This window comes from Glarea lozoyensis (genome assembly GCF_000409485.1).
Source record: "Glarea lozoyensis ATCC 20868 chromosome Unknown GLAREA16, whole genome shotgun sequence".
Lineage (NCBI taxonomy): Eukaryota > Fungi > Ascomycota > Leotiomycetes > Helotiales > Helotiaceae > Glarea > Glarea lozoyensis.
In genome coordinates this window covers 1-12,512 of record NW_007360990.1, presented here as the reverse complement: position 1 = coordinate 12,512, position 12,512 = coordinate 1, and the positions used below count along the sequence as shown (strand labels likewise).

General features: G+C 44.7%; 3 protein-coding genes across 3 annotated transcripts; 1 reads left to right on the top strand and 2 right to left on the bottom strand.

Annotated features, from left to right (window-relative positions):
- Positions 1-77: 77 nt before the first annotated feature.
- GLAREA_07285 (uncharacterized protein) lies at positions 78-2,057 on the bottom strand (the record flags this gene model as incomplete). Its single annotated transcript, XM_008081973.1, has 3 exons — positions 78-980; positions 1,037-1,112; positions 1,165-2,057. The coding sequence occupies 3 exons, from the start codon at positions 2,055-2,057 to the stop codon at positions 78-80; spliced, it is 1,872 nt and encodes a 623-aa protein (XP_008080164.1).
- Positions 2,058-3,848: 1,791 nt separating this feature from the next.
- On the top strand, positions 3,849-6,920 carry GLAREA_07284 (uncharacterized protein; the record flags this gene model as incomplete). Its single annotated transcript, XM_008081972.1, has 5 exons — positions 3,849-4,041; positions 4,090-4,143; positions 4,208-5,500; positions 5,554-6,183; positions 6,235-6,920. The coding sequence occupies 5 exons, from the start codon at positions 3,849-3,851 to the stop codon at positions 6,918-6,920; spliced, it is 2,856 nt and encodes a 951-aa protein (XP_008080163.1).
- Positions 6,921-9,385: 2,465 nt separating this feature from the next.
- Positions 9,386-11,492, bottom strand: GLAREA_07283 (uncharacterized protein; the record flags this gene model as incomplete). Its single annotated transcript, XM_008081971.1, has 5 exons — positions 9,386-10,265; positions 10,487-10,615; positions 11,040-11,264; positions 11,355-11,388; positions 11,444-11,492. 5 exons carry the CDS (start codon positions 11,490-11,492, stop codon positions 9,386-9,388), a joined length of 1,317 nt encoding a protein of 438 aa, XP_008080162.1.
- Positions 11,493-12,512: the final 1,020 nt, after the last annotated feature.

The window sequence follows — 12,512 nt, the reverse complement described above, 5'->3', positions numbered from 1 at the left end:
TTCTAAAATTCCCCAATGACCTCTTTTTAAATATGTTCGTTCCCACCATAACATGAATCGACATCCTTAAGTTCTCATCACTCCCTTTCCGGTATCTTCTGTGCACCGAGCCACGCCGCAGTTGGATTTGAAGTGGCTGACTTGCCAACTACCACCGAGTTCCTCCGACCATATATGCTTCCCCTCTTGTTTAATTTCTCCATTTCCTCTTCCAACTCTCTTCTCTTCTTCTCTTTCCTCCTGTTTTCTTCCTCGTCCTCTCCTGCTCGCACAAGTTGTCCCCACTCTGGTACTCCGTTCCCCTCATGAAAACAGATTTCTTCCAACTGCACCTCTGGCTCCGAATCTAGCCAACCGCCTGGAAGACCGACGGAGTGCGCATTGTCTGTTTGTGCACACTTTCGTGCAGTGACACGTGGAAACAAAACAAAGACCCTGCTGTCGGTACTGGCAATGTCCTTGTCCTCCGGCTCCTGAAAGCTTGCTGGGTCAAGACTAGGATGCACTTGTATTTCACGCTCATCCATTTGAACAGTATTCCACAAGGAGATGGCGGATGTAGCCAGATGAGTGAGGTCTTTTCGAAGGACTGGATGTATCTTGGGAGAGACTAGGAGTGACAGGATTTTCATTGTATTCTCCGTGAATAGCTCCGCGCGTTTAGTTGACGTTGATTGGGAGTGGAGACTGCGTAGAGCGAGAACTGCGAAAGTTCTTGCAGCGCGGAACCCGCTTTTGCCTTCATGAGAACTTTTGGCCAGGCTATCATAGATTTGGTTGAGTAGCAAAGTCTGTTGTGAGTCTTGCACTGTCATCTCAGATGAGAATGGTTGCCAGAAGATAGCCCGAAGCTGAGAGGAGATAACTCGTTGGAAGTGCGCAAAACACAGCTCTTGAGAAACCACAGTATTAGAAATAGGAACCGATGCAAAATCTTCATCTACTTTCTCGATCTTGTCGTGTATCGCAGCATCAAGATCCTAACATATGTTAGCGAGATAATATTAGCATGGATGTGTGCTTTTGGAAAAAATACATCAATTTTGATTTCTTTCACGTATCGGTAAGAGAGACTCTGAACGTCGCTCTGCATTTTGAGAAATTCGCTCTTGCTATTAAAGATTAGAGACTACTCCCCGGGTTTTGGAACAAGTTAATGCTTACAAATATTCACTCGTGCTGGCGCATAGCCCAAACTCGTTCAACGCCATCTTCAACTTTTGGCTCAAGTCTTCGACCTCTGTTTCTGATAGACTCCTCAACTTCTCTACATCCTTGCACCTTTTCTCGGCATCTTTCAATCTACGTCTCTGCTCCTCAACATCCTTCACAAGCTCGTCATTCCTACTTTGCAGATCCGTTATCTTCTTCTTGTCGTCATCTTGGCTCTTCTTTATTGCCTTTTCAAGATCTGCCACTCGCTCGTCATACCGTTTGTTATGCTCTCTTTCAAGTTCCGCCTTCTTCTCTTGTAGCTTCAAGACTTGTTTTGCTTCTTTTGTTATCTTCGTATTCTCAAACTCGCGCTTCTCTTCTTCTAATTTCTGCATGTATTTGGTCGCTTGTTCTTTCAAGGAATCAAGTTTTCTTCTGTCCTCATCAATAGCTGCTTTTTTTCTGGCTAACTCTCGTTCCTTCTCTCCTTCAAACTGTTGAAGATTGTTGATTACAATCCTGTAATCGCTGCACTTCTCGGTCATCTGCTTAAGTTGTTCCCGAGTGGTGTCTACCTTTTGAATTTCAGCTTGATGTTTGCCATAGAAAACAAGTGCAGTTTCAGTAGCCATCTGGCTAGCGTCCAGCTTCATTCTAAGATCTTCGACAACAGCAAGATACTGATCAATTTCGAGGTCAGTCACATCGGGTGATTCCTGGCCTTCAGAAATTTCGTCATCTTCTCCGTCATTACGGATGGCAGAAGTTAGATCCCTATTTCGACCTCTGTCTCGCTCCCCGTAGGCGTTGCTCTGGCTTGTAAAATCACTCCCGTTGCGGTAATCATCGGCCGCTTCACCCAGGTCGAAGTGGTTTTGCCGCTTTTTGCTTTTATTCCCCATGTTCTGTGGTTGTTTCTTGATTGCACGATGCACGTCAGATCAACTCCTTTTCCAATCTCACAATTATTCAAGAATACTTACTGTAGTTTTCTCCTTCAAAGGTACTTGTCTTTTGGTCGGTTTCAGGAAAGGATGAGGCATATACTGCTTGATAGAGTCGAGCACAGATTCAAAAGGTGTGACTGTACGGTCTCGTGTTACGGAAAACCTGTGATTGGGACTTCGACCCATAGAAGATTAATCAGAATACAAATCCGCTCTCCAATGCTTCTGCTTCTGGCGGGGGGAGATTGCGCGTTTATGCCAGTCAAAAGTATTTAACAAATTTAAAGAATAAGGCAGATATTATTGCTGCTCTTGAACTCTGCTTTGTCAATTGAAGCCCAATCAGTTACAATGGGGCTTGACAGCCTTGTATTTCTTCAGACATTCTCATGACTGCTTATCCGCAACTTTGGATTGGGTGCTTGATATGAGCCATATCACATACTATGCACTATCTGAATGGTTCATTTCGTGCGTTGTACATGAGTAGGCACCATTTTGACTGCATGGTAATGCAAGAGGATCCAATAAGTGCTAAGACTGAAATGTATGCAGCATGCCCAGCCAAGTTCCCCGGATGTGGGAGTGCATATGCATATGTTAGTGACATTCCTATTTGTTCACCAAAATTATACAGCCGAATAAGAACCTCTGGTTTGATTTTGGCAGCTGCATCATTTGCGGGGATCTGTCACTTTGTTGGTAGCAACCGTCCACCAATATCGCGTCTTGTACTCCCACACACGTTATCTTGGACGACGTGATCGTCTGCTAAGAATCACGGCAATGCTTTTCAAAAGAAGGGCCATCGAGTCAAGTATGGCCAACTGCTTGTTCATGACATGCCGGATTTGATCAGTCCGCAAAGAGGAGACGATTATGCAGAGTGTATGGGGCAGCCCAATCACCTGCTCAGATTTAGAGCAGCCTATCAACCGCCTCCAACAGCTAGACCAGCTTCCCGACATACCTAGAGAGAATTGTGCGCCGTTGTACGATTATCCGACACACATATTGAGCGCCAAAAGAGAGAGAGAGACTGCAAGCAATCTAGCATTCCTATCCGCCACATTGGACCACTGTCTCAAAGTTATGGTCGTCTATATCGAGGGGAGTCCGCTTTATCACACTCTCCTAGGTCTATGTGCACCACACTTGATGTGTGCTAGTCTGTTAGTAAAATGGAAGACCCACTGATGCCGCATCTTGTACTCCCACACTGGTGGTCTTGGAAATATTAATCGTCTAGCAAGCATTACAGTTTCTCTCAAGAAGATTTCCAAAGTCTACAATGATTGACCACCCTGTCCATGACCAGGCCGAATCTGATCAATCCGCAACGAGGAGATAATTACTTAGCTTAGAGAGTGATAAGACAAAAGTGCTAGAACAGAAGTTAAAAAGGGATTGATCTCCACGAATGACTTTTTTATCTCTCCCAATGAATGCACCCATGTCGCGGCCTCTGTGGCAGGCTGCCATATGCGTGTTGAAGCAAACCGCAGCAGGCTAATCATCTGGGTACACGTCGGTTTTAATTGCGTATAGGTGCAGAGTCGACTAGCAGACCTGTATGATTGCATTTTCTAGTCAATTGTGCCATGTTGTAGGGCTGATTTTCTGATACAAGATGTCCGGTCGAGCTTTTAGACACTCTTGAACGGCAGAATACACATCAATCTGTTTCTGGCACCACGAGCAGTCTCATATTCTACTTGAGAAATCAGCACTTCCATAACGATCACGATGTTGGGAACTACAGCTCTGAACCTCAGATACTTCTTCTATCCTATTGGCAACACTCCAGCCGTCAATGTCGTTCAGGACCGCTTTCGTCCAGCAAATGGAGCAACATATGATGCACCAGTGAAGGTGTTGTTTCTAGCTTATGGAGATCCAAGAAACCTGCTCTTCTCCCTTTGGTATGAAAGGAATACTGGTATGATCTGTGCCAAATGTGGAGTACCGTTTCTGATGTATACCATAGACGAGCAGACCAAATGGGAATTTACTTGTTGTGACATCGACGCAGCGGTTCTTGGTAAGTTATCTACTATCTGGGAGACTTAGCTGTACATCGGAATCGTGCTTACAAATGCCTATAGCCCGTAACATCATTCTTATATCATTGATCATCGATGAGGTCTCTTTCACATCAACATGGAACATATTCTACCATCTCTACATCCCTGATGCCGACATTGATCTTCTGCATGCGCAGGCTGAGAAGCTGCTACTCCAATCCGACTCCATAAATAGATGGATGTCATCCGTATACGGGAAAGCGATCAGTTTCTTGGATCAAGACACCTTAAATCGGCTTCGCGCGTTATGGACAAAGTATGCGGCGACTGCAGCTCTCAACATCGATGCAAGGAAGCAATTCGAGGTAACCACACGAGGGAAAATCAAGAAGATGTTCGATAGATCTCAAGAGAACTCTATGCATGTTCAAGGCCTCCGCTCAGTAGGGCCAAATTGGACTGGTGCTGTAGAAACCATTTCTTACTGTTTTAGCCGGTTCTGGGAGACTGGCGTTGTTGCTGGTAATTTACCAGATTTGCAAGAACTTAGCTCAAGCCAAGGAGGACGTGTGAACCCTATGTTTGCGATCTCCTCGTCGTCGACCGAAGAGTTTGCTGTTCATTACGGATCTGAACCTCTGCTTGGATTCCATCTTGCAACCGCTTTTGATGGTGAGCTCTCTTCAAAGCTGGAGCATGCAGAAATTGTTGTCCAGGTCGCAAAATCACAATTTCGAGATTGGTGCACAGCTCTCCAGACTCAGGTGAAATTGGGGGCTATCGAGATCAGTATTTTCTGGGGCGACGCTTTACGTTTTTGCTATGAACTACAAGCCAACGGCGATCCTGCAAGAAATTCAATAACAACAGCCAGAGCATATCGGAGCCCTTGGTTATCAAACAGACTGTGTATTAATCGTTTGAAGCCCTATGTTGCTTACGATGTCATCGATACGTCCAACCTTATCGATCATGTCGGGATCCTAAATACCCTACCTGCTGTGGCGCCACTCTTGTCTCGAAAATCGACGTCGGTGCTATTTACAGATAGTTTATTGAAAGTGGCAGAAGATCCTGCAGCAGCCTTACCGGCCTTGCTTTGTTCAGATGTGACAATGATATCATTGTTGCTTGGACTTGCCCCTGCAGGGCACCTCGTCGGATACACTACAGATGCATTGGGAACAGAAGCTGCTACAAGGCTTGCATTCCCGGGTGTGCCCGGACGGCAGAGCCAATACTACCTGCGTATCGCCTGGAAAATTCCAAGCTTTGGTGAGCGCCTTGAAGAGATGGCATCCGAGCCACTCGAGTGGGAAATTCGATCTAGTCCAGAGGAACTCTCCATGTACTTTTTCAACTCTATCTGGCTATGTTCAGTCATGAGAACCTAAGCTCAAGCATGAGAACTATACTTCGTCCGACAGTTTCGCCACTGGCTGTGGATCTACGGCACTACAACCGGTTGAGCTTTGTCCTTCTTCTTTACATGGCAAAGCATCGCATTCAAACTGATTGGCCTGGACTCATAACTTCACTCCTAGATAAGATAGGGTCGGATAGACGGCTGCTTGTTGGTAGCAATTCTGTCCAGGAATTTTATGTCTTACTTCACCTCTCTGGTCTATTCTGTACAGGAATTCTCAAGCGTCCACCTCGCGAGATTGGAATGACACCCTACGGACGACCCCGGCCACCATCCGCCGATCCAGATTTATTAGGACGAAGTGATGTTCCGTCTATCATCTTCGTAGCTTTGAATGTGCCTCGAAAAAGCTTAAAGTGTTCACTAATCAAGATCGAAACACTGTTGGCACACCAGGACTTCATCTCAGTTGTCACAAATATGGAACAAGGTTTTGATAACAGCTTCTTCGCCATTCAATGCTTCTTCGGGAAGCTGCTCCCGGTGGTCAATGATGACAGCGTCTGTAATGTCCTTCCCGATGACCGTGGATGGGGAGGTATAGCAGACTTAGTTGTAACTTGTGCTGTACCTTCATGGTCGCTGCTTCTCGGAAGTAGAAGCACCCTCGAGGTTGCCTTGACAGTAACTAGTACCCCTGCTACTTCTCGGTACATGTAAGAGCTAGGAAATCGCATGACAGTCTTTGCTTTTGGAGTCGACGACGATAAAGTACGACTTCTTAGAGAGCCACCAGGGGTACGTCTCCTTTCTCATAATGAACTCGAATCTCTACGGAGTGCCCGATTCGAGTCTCAGGAGCCATTTTGGATTCATTTCGACAAAAGCCATAAGCCACAAACGATGAAAATGCGGGTGTACCCCCAAGCTTCGAAAGGCGACAAGAAATTGTCAATCTCACAGGTCTCACCTTGCACTCTTAACGTCAAACACCAAGGTTCCGATGATGTACAGCTGACATATCCGTATCCAGTCGACGGGAAGGAGAAAAAGGCAAAAATTACATCTGAGGGATACATCGAAGTGACTGTCCTGATTGCTACAGCTCCATCAGGAGGTGGATACGACCACAATCCATTCCCAGTATGCATTCGGGGCACCCAAACAGCTCCCATGTCTATTCCTCACATCAATATGAACATACAACCGATTATTCACGCTCTAGATAAGGCAAACTGGATTCCACAGTTCCTTGGCTGGACTCTGAGTGGGAGAGAAAGGAAGTTACGAGAACAGAAATCACTAGACAGGTTCTCTGACGGTATGCTACAACTCAAGAGCTCGATCAACGCTATATTTCCAAGTTTCATTGGATTGAGATCAGAATTATGGTCAAGTGCGGCTGTTTCAGCTCACATGCAAGCATAAAAACATGAGCTGCGACACGTTGATCTTTGCATCTGCTCTTCGTCATAATCTCTCTCAGAAGTCACTTGTTCTGGATGCATACATTGTCCCCTTAACAAAGCAACGAGTCGCAAAGATGAAGTCAGAACTTGTACACATAATCAAGTCGGGTAAAGCCCTCAATGTTGTCGTGACTTCCCGAGAGGAGGAGATATTATGGAAACAGCTGATTCCTGCACTTGTGGAATGTTGCCGCGTGTCATGGCATCACAATCAAGATTGCGATTACCGCAAACAGGGCAAAATACCATTATCTACAGCGCATTGTGAGTCTGCGATATTCTCATGCGGTGAAGATCAAGATGCCAGTGGTTTTCCAGGACACGAGGGTTGGGCGGACTTTAAACACCACGCAACACGCATTGGCATCATGCCCCTTTCCGTGGTGCCTTATATAGAACCATTCCTTACGGACGAGCAAAAGAACGAGTTTTTTCAGACAACGAACGATCTTTCTGTGTCGAGCATAACTAACAGTACGCAGTGTGGTCAATGTGGGAAAACATCAAATCGGCTTAAATATTGTGCCAGATGTGGCAAGGTGAGTTACTGCAATCATGCTTGTCAGACGCAAGCATGGAAATTGCATAAAAAGACATGCAAGCAAAGAGCTCATTTGGAAACGACAGCTTAGGGATTCATAGGATCAATTCACAAAGCCGCAGTTTGACCGCTGGAAAGGATGGTAAACGCGGATAAGATCTATTTACAAAGCATTAAGGAATAGTATTAGCTTGGTAGATGTGATGGAGGATCTCTATTACGCTATGAAAGGAGACCGTCATAAATTCAAATGTAGAGCCAATAATATATACTCTGTACGTGCTACCCAGGTGTGATGCAAGCCTGTAGTATTCTAAATATCCAAGCCATACCATCAATATTTTTGCCAGTCTCGATTCGATATACTATGAGGTACCATTTCCAAAATGTTTGTAGTGAGCTTGCATGCTTGATTCCAGGCCGTCTCCGCCCCCCTTTACCTTGTCGCTGATCGCAAACCCAACACTAAAAGCCGTAGAGGAAATTTGGCCGAGACTTCGTGAAAGCACTGGGCGGGTTGTTGTCTGATGAAGGGACACTTCAAAATTGTCTCCTCCTTGCTTCATTTGTCTATATCCGCCTCCTGTTTCCTATCTTTCACCTGTTCCCTCTATCCTTCCCAACTCTCCAAATATAGCCCTCAACACCATCCCTTTTCCCACTGGCTCACACCCGCCGGCATAAGACCCTGCCAACTCCCAGGACAAGGACGGACTCATCATCAGCTCATGTACCCGAACCATCCAGGAATGTTAAACGCACACCGAAGTTTCTTTCTGCCTATGCATCTTATTTTTCCTGGCGATGGGGGTTCATATATCTTCTAACTGCGCTCTGGGGAGAGCGGAAGGAAGGTGGGGTAGATAGGAGGCATTTGAGCCTGCCACTTGATTGTTGGATGTGGAGTGAACAGAACTAAAGTACAGCAAAGAGAATGGCATGCTGATAGCGAAGTCCTGCTCAGGATGGAGGTCAGCCGACGACAAGGAATGTTCAATCTTAAGCCAATGGATTTTGACCGTATCAGATATCCTAGACTGGAAATCACCATTGGGCGGTTGGTTACAAGCCATATCCTCATCTAGCTAAACATCACGATCTAAAATCTAGGCCTTACAAGGCAGATTCATTGGTTTGACTATGATTGTACCTCTTCTCGATATATTATATCGAAGTTGCAGATTTTTGCCTTCGATTTCATCTTTTTAATTTCGGTTAGCGTTCAACTGTGGGAGAGAAGAACGAAGTCTAACTAGATAATACAATGTCACAGCTGATATTAATGGTTACTGTACAGACTGAAGATGACTGAATCTCTTCAGCCACCAAGACGGCATGTGGACTTGCACAGACATGAAAACTTTTGGAATAGCTTCAATATTGTCATCTCTCTAGTGCTATCGACCACCCAGCCTTACCATCTCCCCAGCAGGCTTCCTAGGCACTACGCGCTTCCAAATATTCCGCACAAAGGCGCCCCCACCTTCAATCAATTCCACAAACGAAGTATGCTCTGAGATTATCTCGAAGGTAGTAGCCATGTAGAAGGAAATTAACGTTATCAATCCACCGATATCAGCTTCTAAATCTGGAGCCGAACTCTCCAAATACGTGTACCGTGCAAGTTCAATGATTTCTTGGACGCATCGAGGCGAAGCGTGCTCAGCATTTGGCGTAGCTTGGATAGAACCAACATGTTCAGATTGTTGACTCCCCATTTTCCCGCTAAGATATATGGGAAGCATGAGCAAGATGGGCCACACTACTGCTCTCCATTAAACTAGCAGGGACAAAGGTTGGATCGAGATTTGATGAGAGGATATTTGAGGGAATTGGACATTTCGAATGCAGATGTCGGTGGGTCTGGGCCAGACCTGTACGAGTTAAGCAAGCCATTCTTGGGTTTCTTCCTTCTTCCACGGTTCATACTCTTCTCCTCTCTGTACCAGTATTTCAGCCATTATTTGGCACCGCTCCTCTGCTTGTTTTGCTTCTCTCTTAAGCCGTTTTTCTATCTTTAGCCGCTCTTCTTCCTTCTTTCGCCATTCTTCTTCTCTCTTTAGCTTTTCTTCTTTCTTCTTTTGTTGCTCTTCTGCAGCCCGTTCTTGTTCCCTAAAATCCTTTTCTCGTTTCATCTGGGTTCTAAGCTCTTCTCGTCGCCAGCGTTCCTCTCTCTCTTGGCTGATCAATATTTCTGCAGCAATTTCTTTCTCCACGCCGGACAAGAGACGGTACAAATCCTCAAAATTGCCCCACTCCCTCGATAATTCCTTTTCCTTGATAGTCACACTTGCAAGTCTCTGTAAAAGCTGCATCTCTCTTTCTCGCCTCGTATTCTCTAGCTTTTCACGCGAATCAAAGACAAAAGAACACGCACGTTTGGACCATCTGTTTCGTGCCCTCTCCTCCGCAAGAGCTTCTTCCTTAAGTGTCTGAATGTTCTTTAATTCTGACTTTAGTCTCGTTATCGCATGTATGACCGTAGAAATCTCTGATTCGACGACTTCTTTCTTCTTCGCTAAGCCTTCGATTGTAGATCTGCTTTGATGTTTTTCAGCTTCTCTAGTAGCCCTCTCTTTTGCGGATTTTTGGCTTTCTGCTTTGGCAGCAGCCTCCGTGTCTCGTTTCGCTCTTTCTTCTGCTTTTTGATGTGTCGTTTGGATCTGCAGCCGTTCGATGTCGTAACTGCGTCGTAAATTTTCGTCACTTAGGGTTTCGTATGCTCTACTCAGCTGAAATACCAAGCTTAGTTGTGCGTTATCTCTAAGGTAAGGTTGTTAGTAGAGGAAATTCTTACGAGCTGGAACGAGGCTGTAGCGTTAGGCTTATACTGGTTTTTATCTGGATGCTGTATTATAGCTAGCCGGCGATAGCTTTTCTTGATATCTGTAATACTTGCTGCCTGGTGCACTTTGAGTATAGCATAGTAGTCGTCTGTTGCCTCTACCGGATCCATTTCGACTAAAGCCGATTTCGCTACTTACTGTGCAAGTCGTGCAGACAGCGCGTAATACAGACGTGAACTGGCCACTGGACCTTGGAAGATCGTTTGTAAAGGCTGTTGCGGAGCTGATCTGACGATGGACTTGATCCAAAGTTGCTGCACCACGCTGCTAACAAAAATAGGTTAGAGCCAAGGAAGAGTCTCGGAGCTATCGGTACCGCCGATTCTTCCTCGAAATACATCAGCAGCCTGAAATCAATATCAACTGGATGCGTCAAGTACCCAGGACATAGGTGGGAGGAGAAGTTTCAGACACGCAGCCGTAACAGGTTGTAAGGAACACGTTCCCATAAAGAGTCACATAGGATGCTCTGTTGGTGGGAACATTCATCCAAGGTTGAGACATAATGGGGTTGAATCGTAATACTATATTTCTACGCTGCAGTCTTAAAAATCAAGGCTCAAGCACTAATTACGCATAACGACCAGTAATCACATAAGAGATGCCTTATCATTCATGTCTATGAATTTTTAAGTTAGAATTTGCAGGTGGTTCCCAACAAAGTAGGATGAGACTGACCAGATGCTTGAACTAAAATTCTGGTTCTTCAAATATAGCCCGTTTCGATGCAACTTTGGACTTCTTCTTGCCTTTCTTTATCCTCGGAAGGTAAGAATCCTCTTCCTCCGCTGGTGGCATGTCTAGAGCCTCAGGTATCTCAATGGCTTCTGAGGGATCGGGCTCAACTGCCCTCTCGACGATATTTCTGCTCAAGGGCTTGGATTCCTCGGAGGCTGGGCTTCCACGGTCGTAAGAACTATTAGACAAAGATCTGACGTCTAACTCAGACCCCTCATCAGAAGAACCTCCATCGTCGTCGCTAGGATTAAAGTTTACAAATTTGAACTAGGTACCTCTGTGAATCGTGCTATCATCCGCACCTATTCAACATATAAGTAATGCGTCAGAATGCGACAGGCTAGGTGAGTTTCTCACCAAGAACTCTGACGCCGATAAAGGTTTTGCAGGTTTCGGAGCCTTTCATGAGGACATCCAGCTATTTGGTCAGTTGTTCGCGCTGGGCGCGGTTTTCCTCAGATTCGCCAGCAATGCGAGTCACAAGGTCGTCGGACATAGAAGTGACAGTGATAGGAGAAAAGATATCGTAAAGTGGAGAGATGAGCTTAGATTCGATGACTTCGATAGCGATATCATCGACGAAACGTTTCAGAGTAACCTGTTCAACACGTAGATCGGTTAGCTATAGGATCTATAGAAAAAGGGGCGAGAAGTAAAGAAAGAAGCAGGCAACCTTGTAGTAAGCCTCCATATAATCCAAAGCTTCGGAACATGCGAAGCGGTTTATGTCAGGTTCTATACGTTACACTAGAGCTGCCACGAGAGAATTAAGATCTTTGTGTTGGCTGCCGAAATATACGGAACTAAGGGAAGAGACACCAAAAAAATCCTTTATGATCCTCGTGTACTCATCCTTGCTTCGTTCGTTCCGAACCTTTTGAAGAGCCTACCTATAATTCCAGACATCGTTTTGCCTTGCAGTAGGGCTACTACAAAAATTTAATCCTAGCTACTATAAGAATTTAATCCTAGCTACTATAAGAAAAAAGTGGGTTTTAGAGACCTGTTTTTACAGTAGGTCGAAAAGAGGTAGAGTTATTCTTAAACGATATACTTAATATATATTAAACGTAGAGATTTAACTAAGCTAACCTAGAAAAAAATAAGATTCTAGAAAAGTCTTAACCTTATAAAGTTATATATATTTCTAGTAAAGAGTAATAAGTCGAGGTTTTTCGTATTTCTACCCTTACTTTTTAAGCGAGGTCTAAGCTTCCTTTATTACTCTTCTAGCCGCATTATACTAGGCTTATAAGTAATTCTTATTATTATTTTATAATACTATAGAGCTAATATCGAGCTATCTAAAGAACTAAAAATTATTATAATAGCTCTTATAATAGTTCTTAAATCTTAATATAAGTAAAAGCTAAGCTAAAAGATACTAGAAAAGAATTTACTTAGAGGGTTAGGGTTAGGGTTAGGG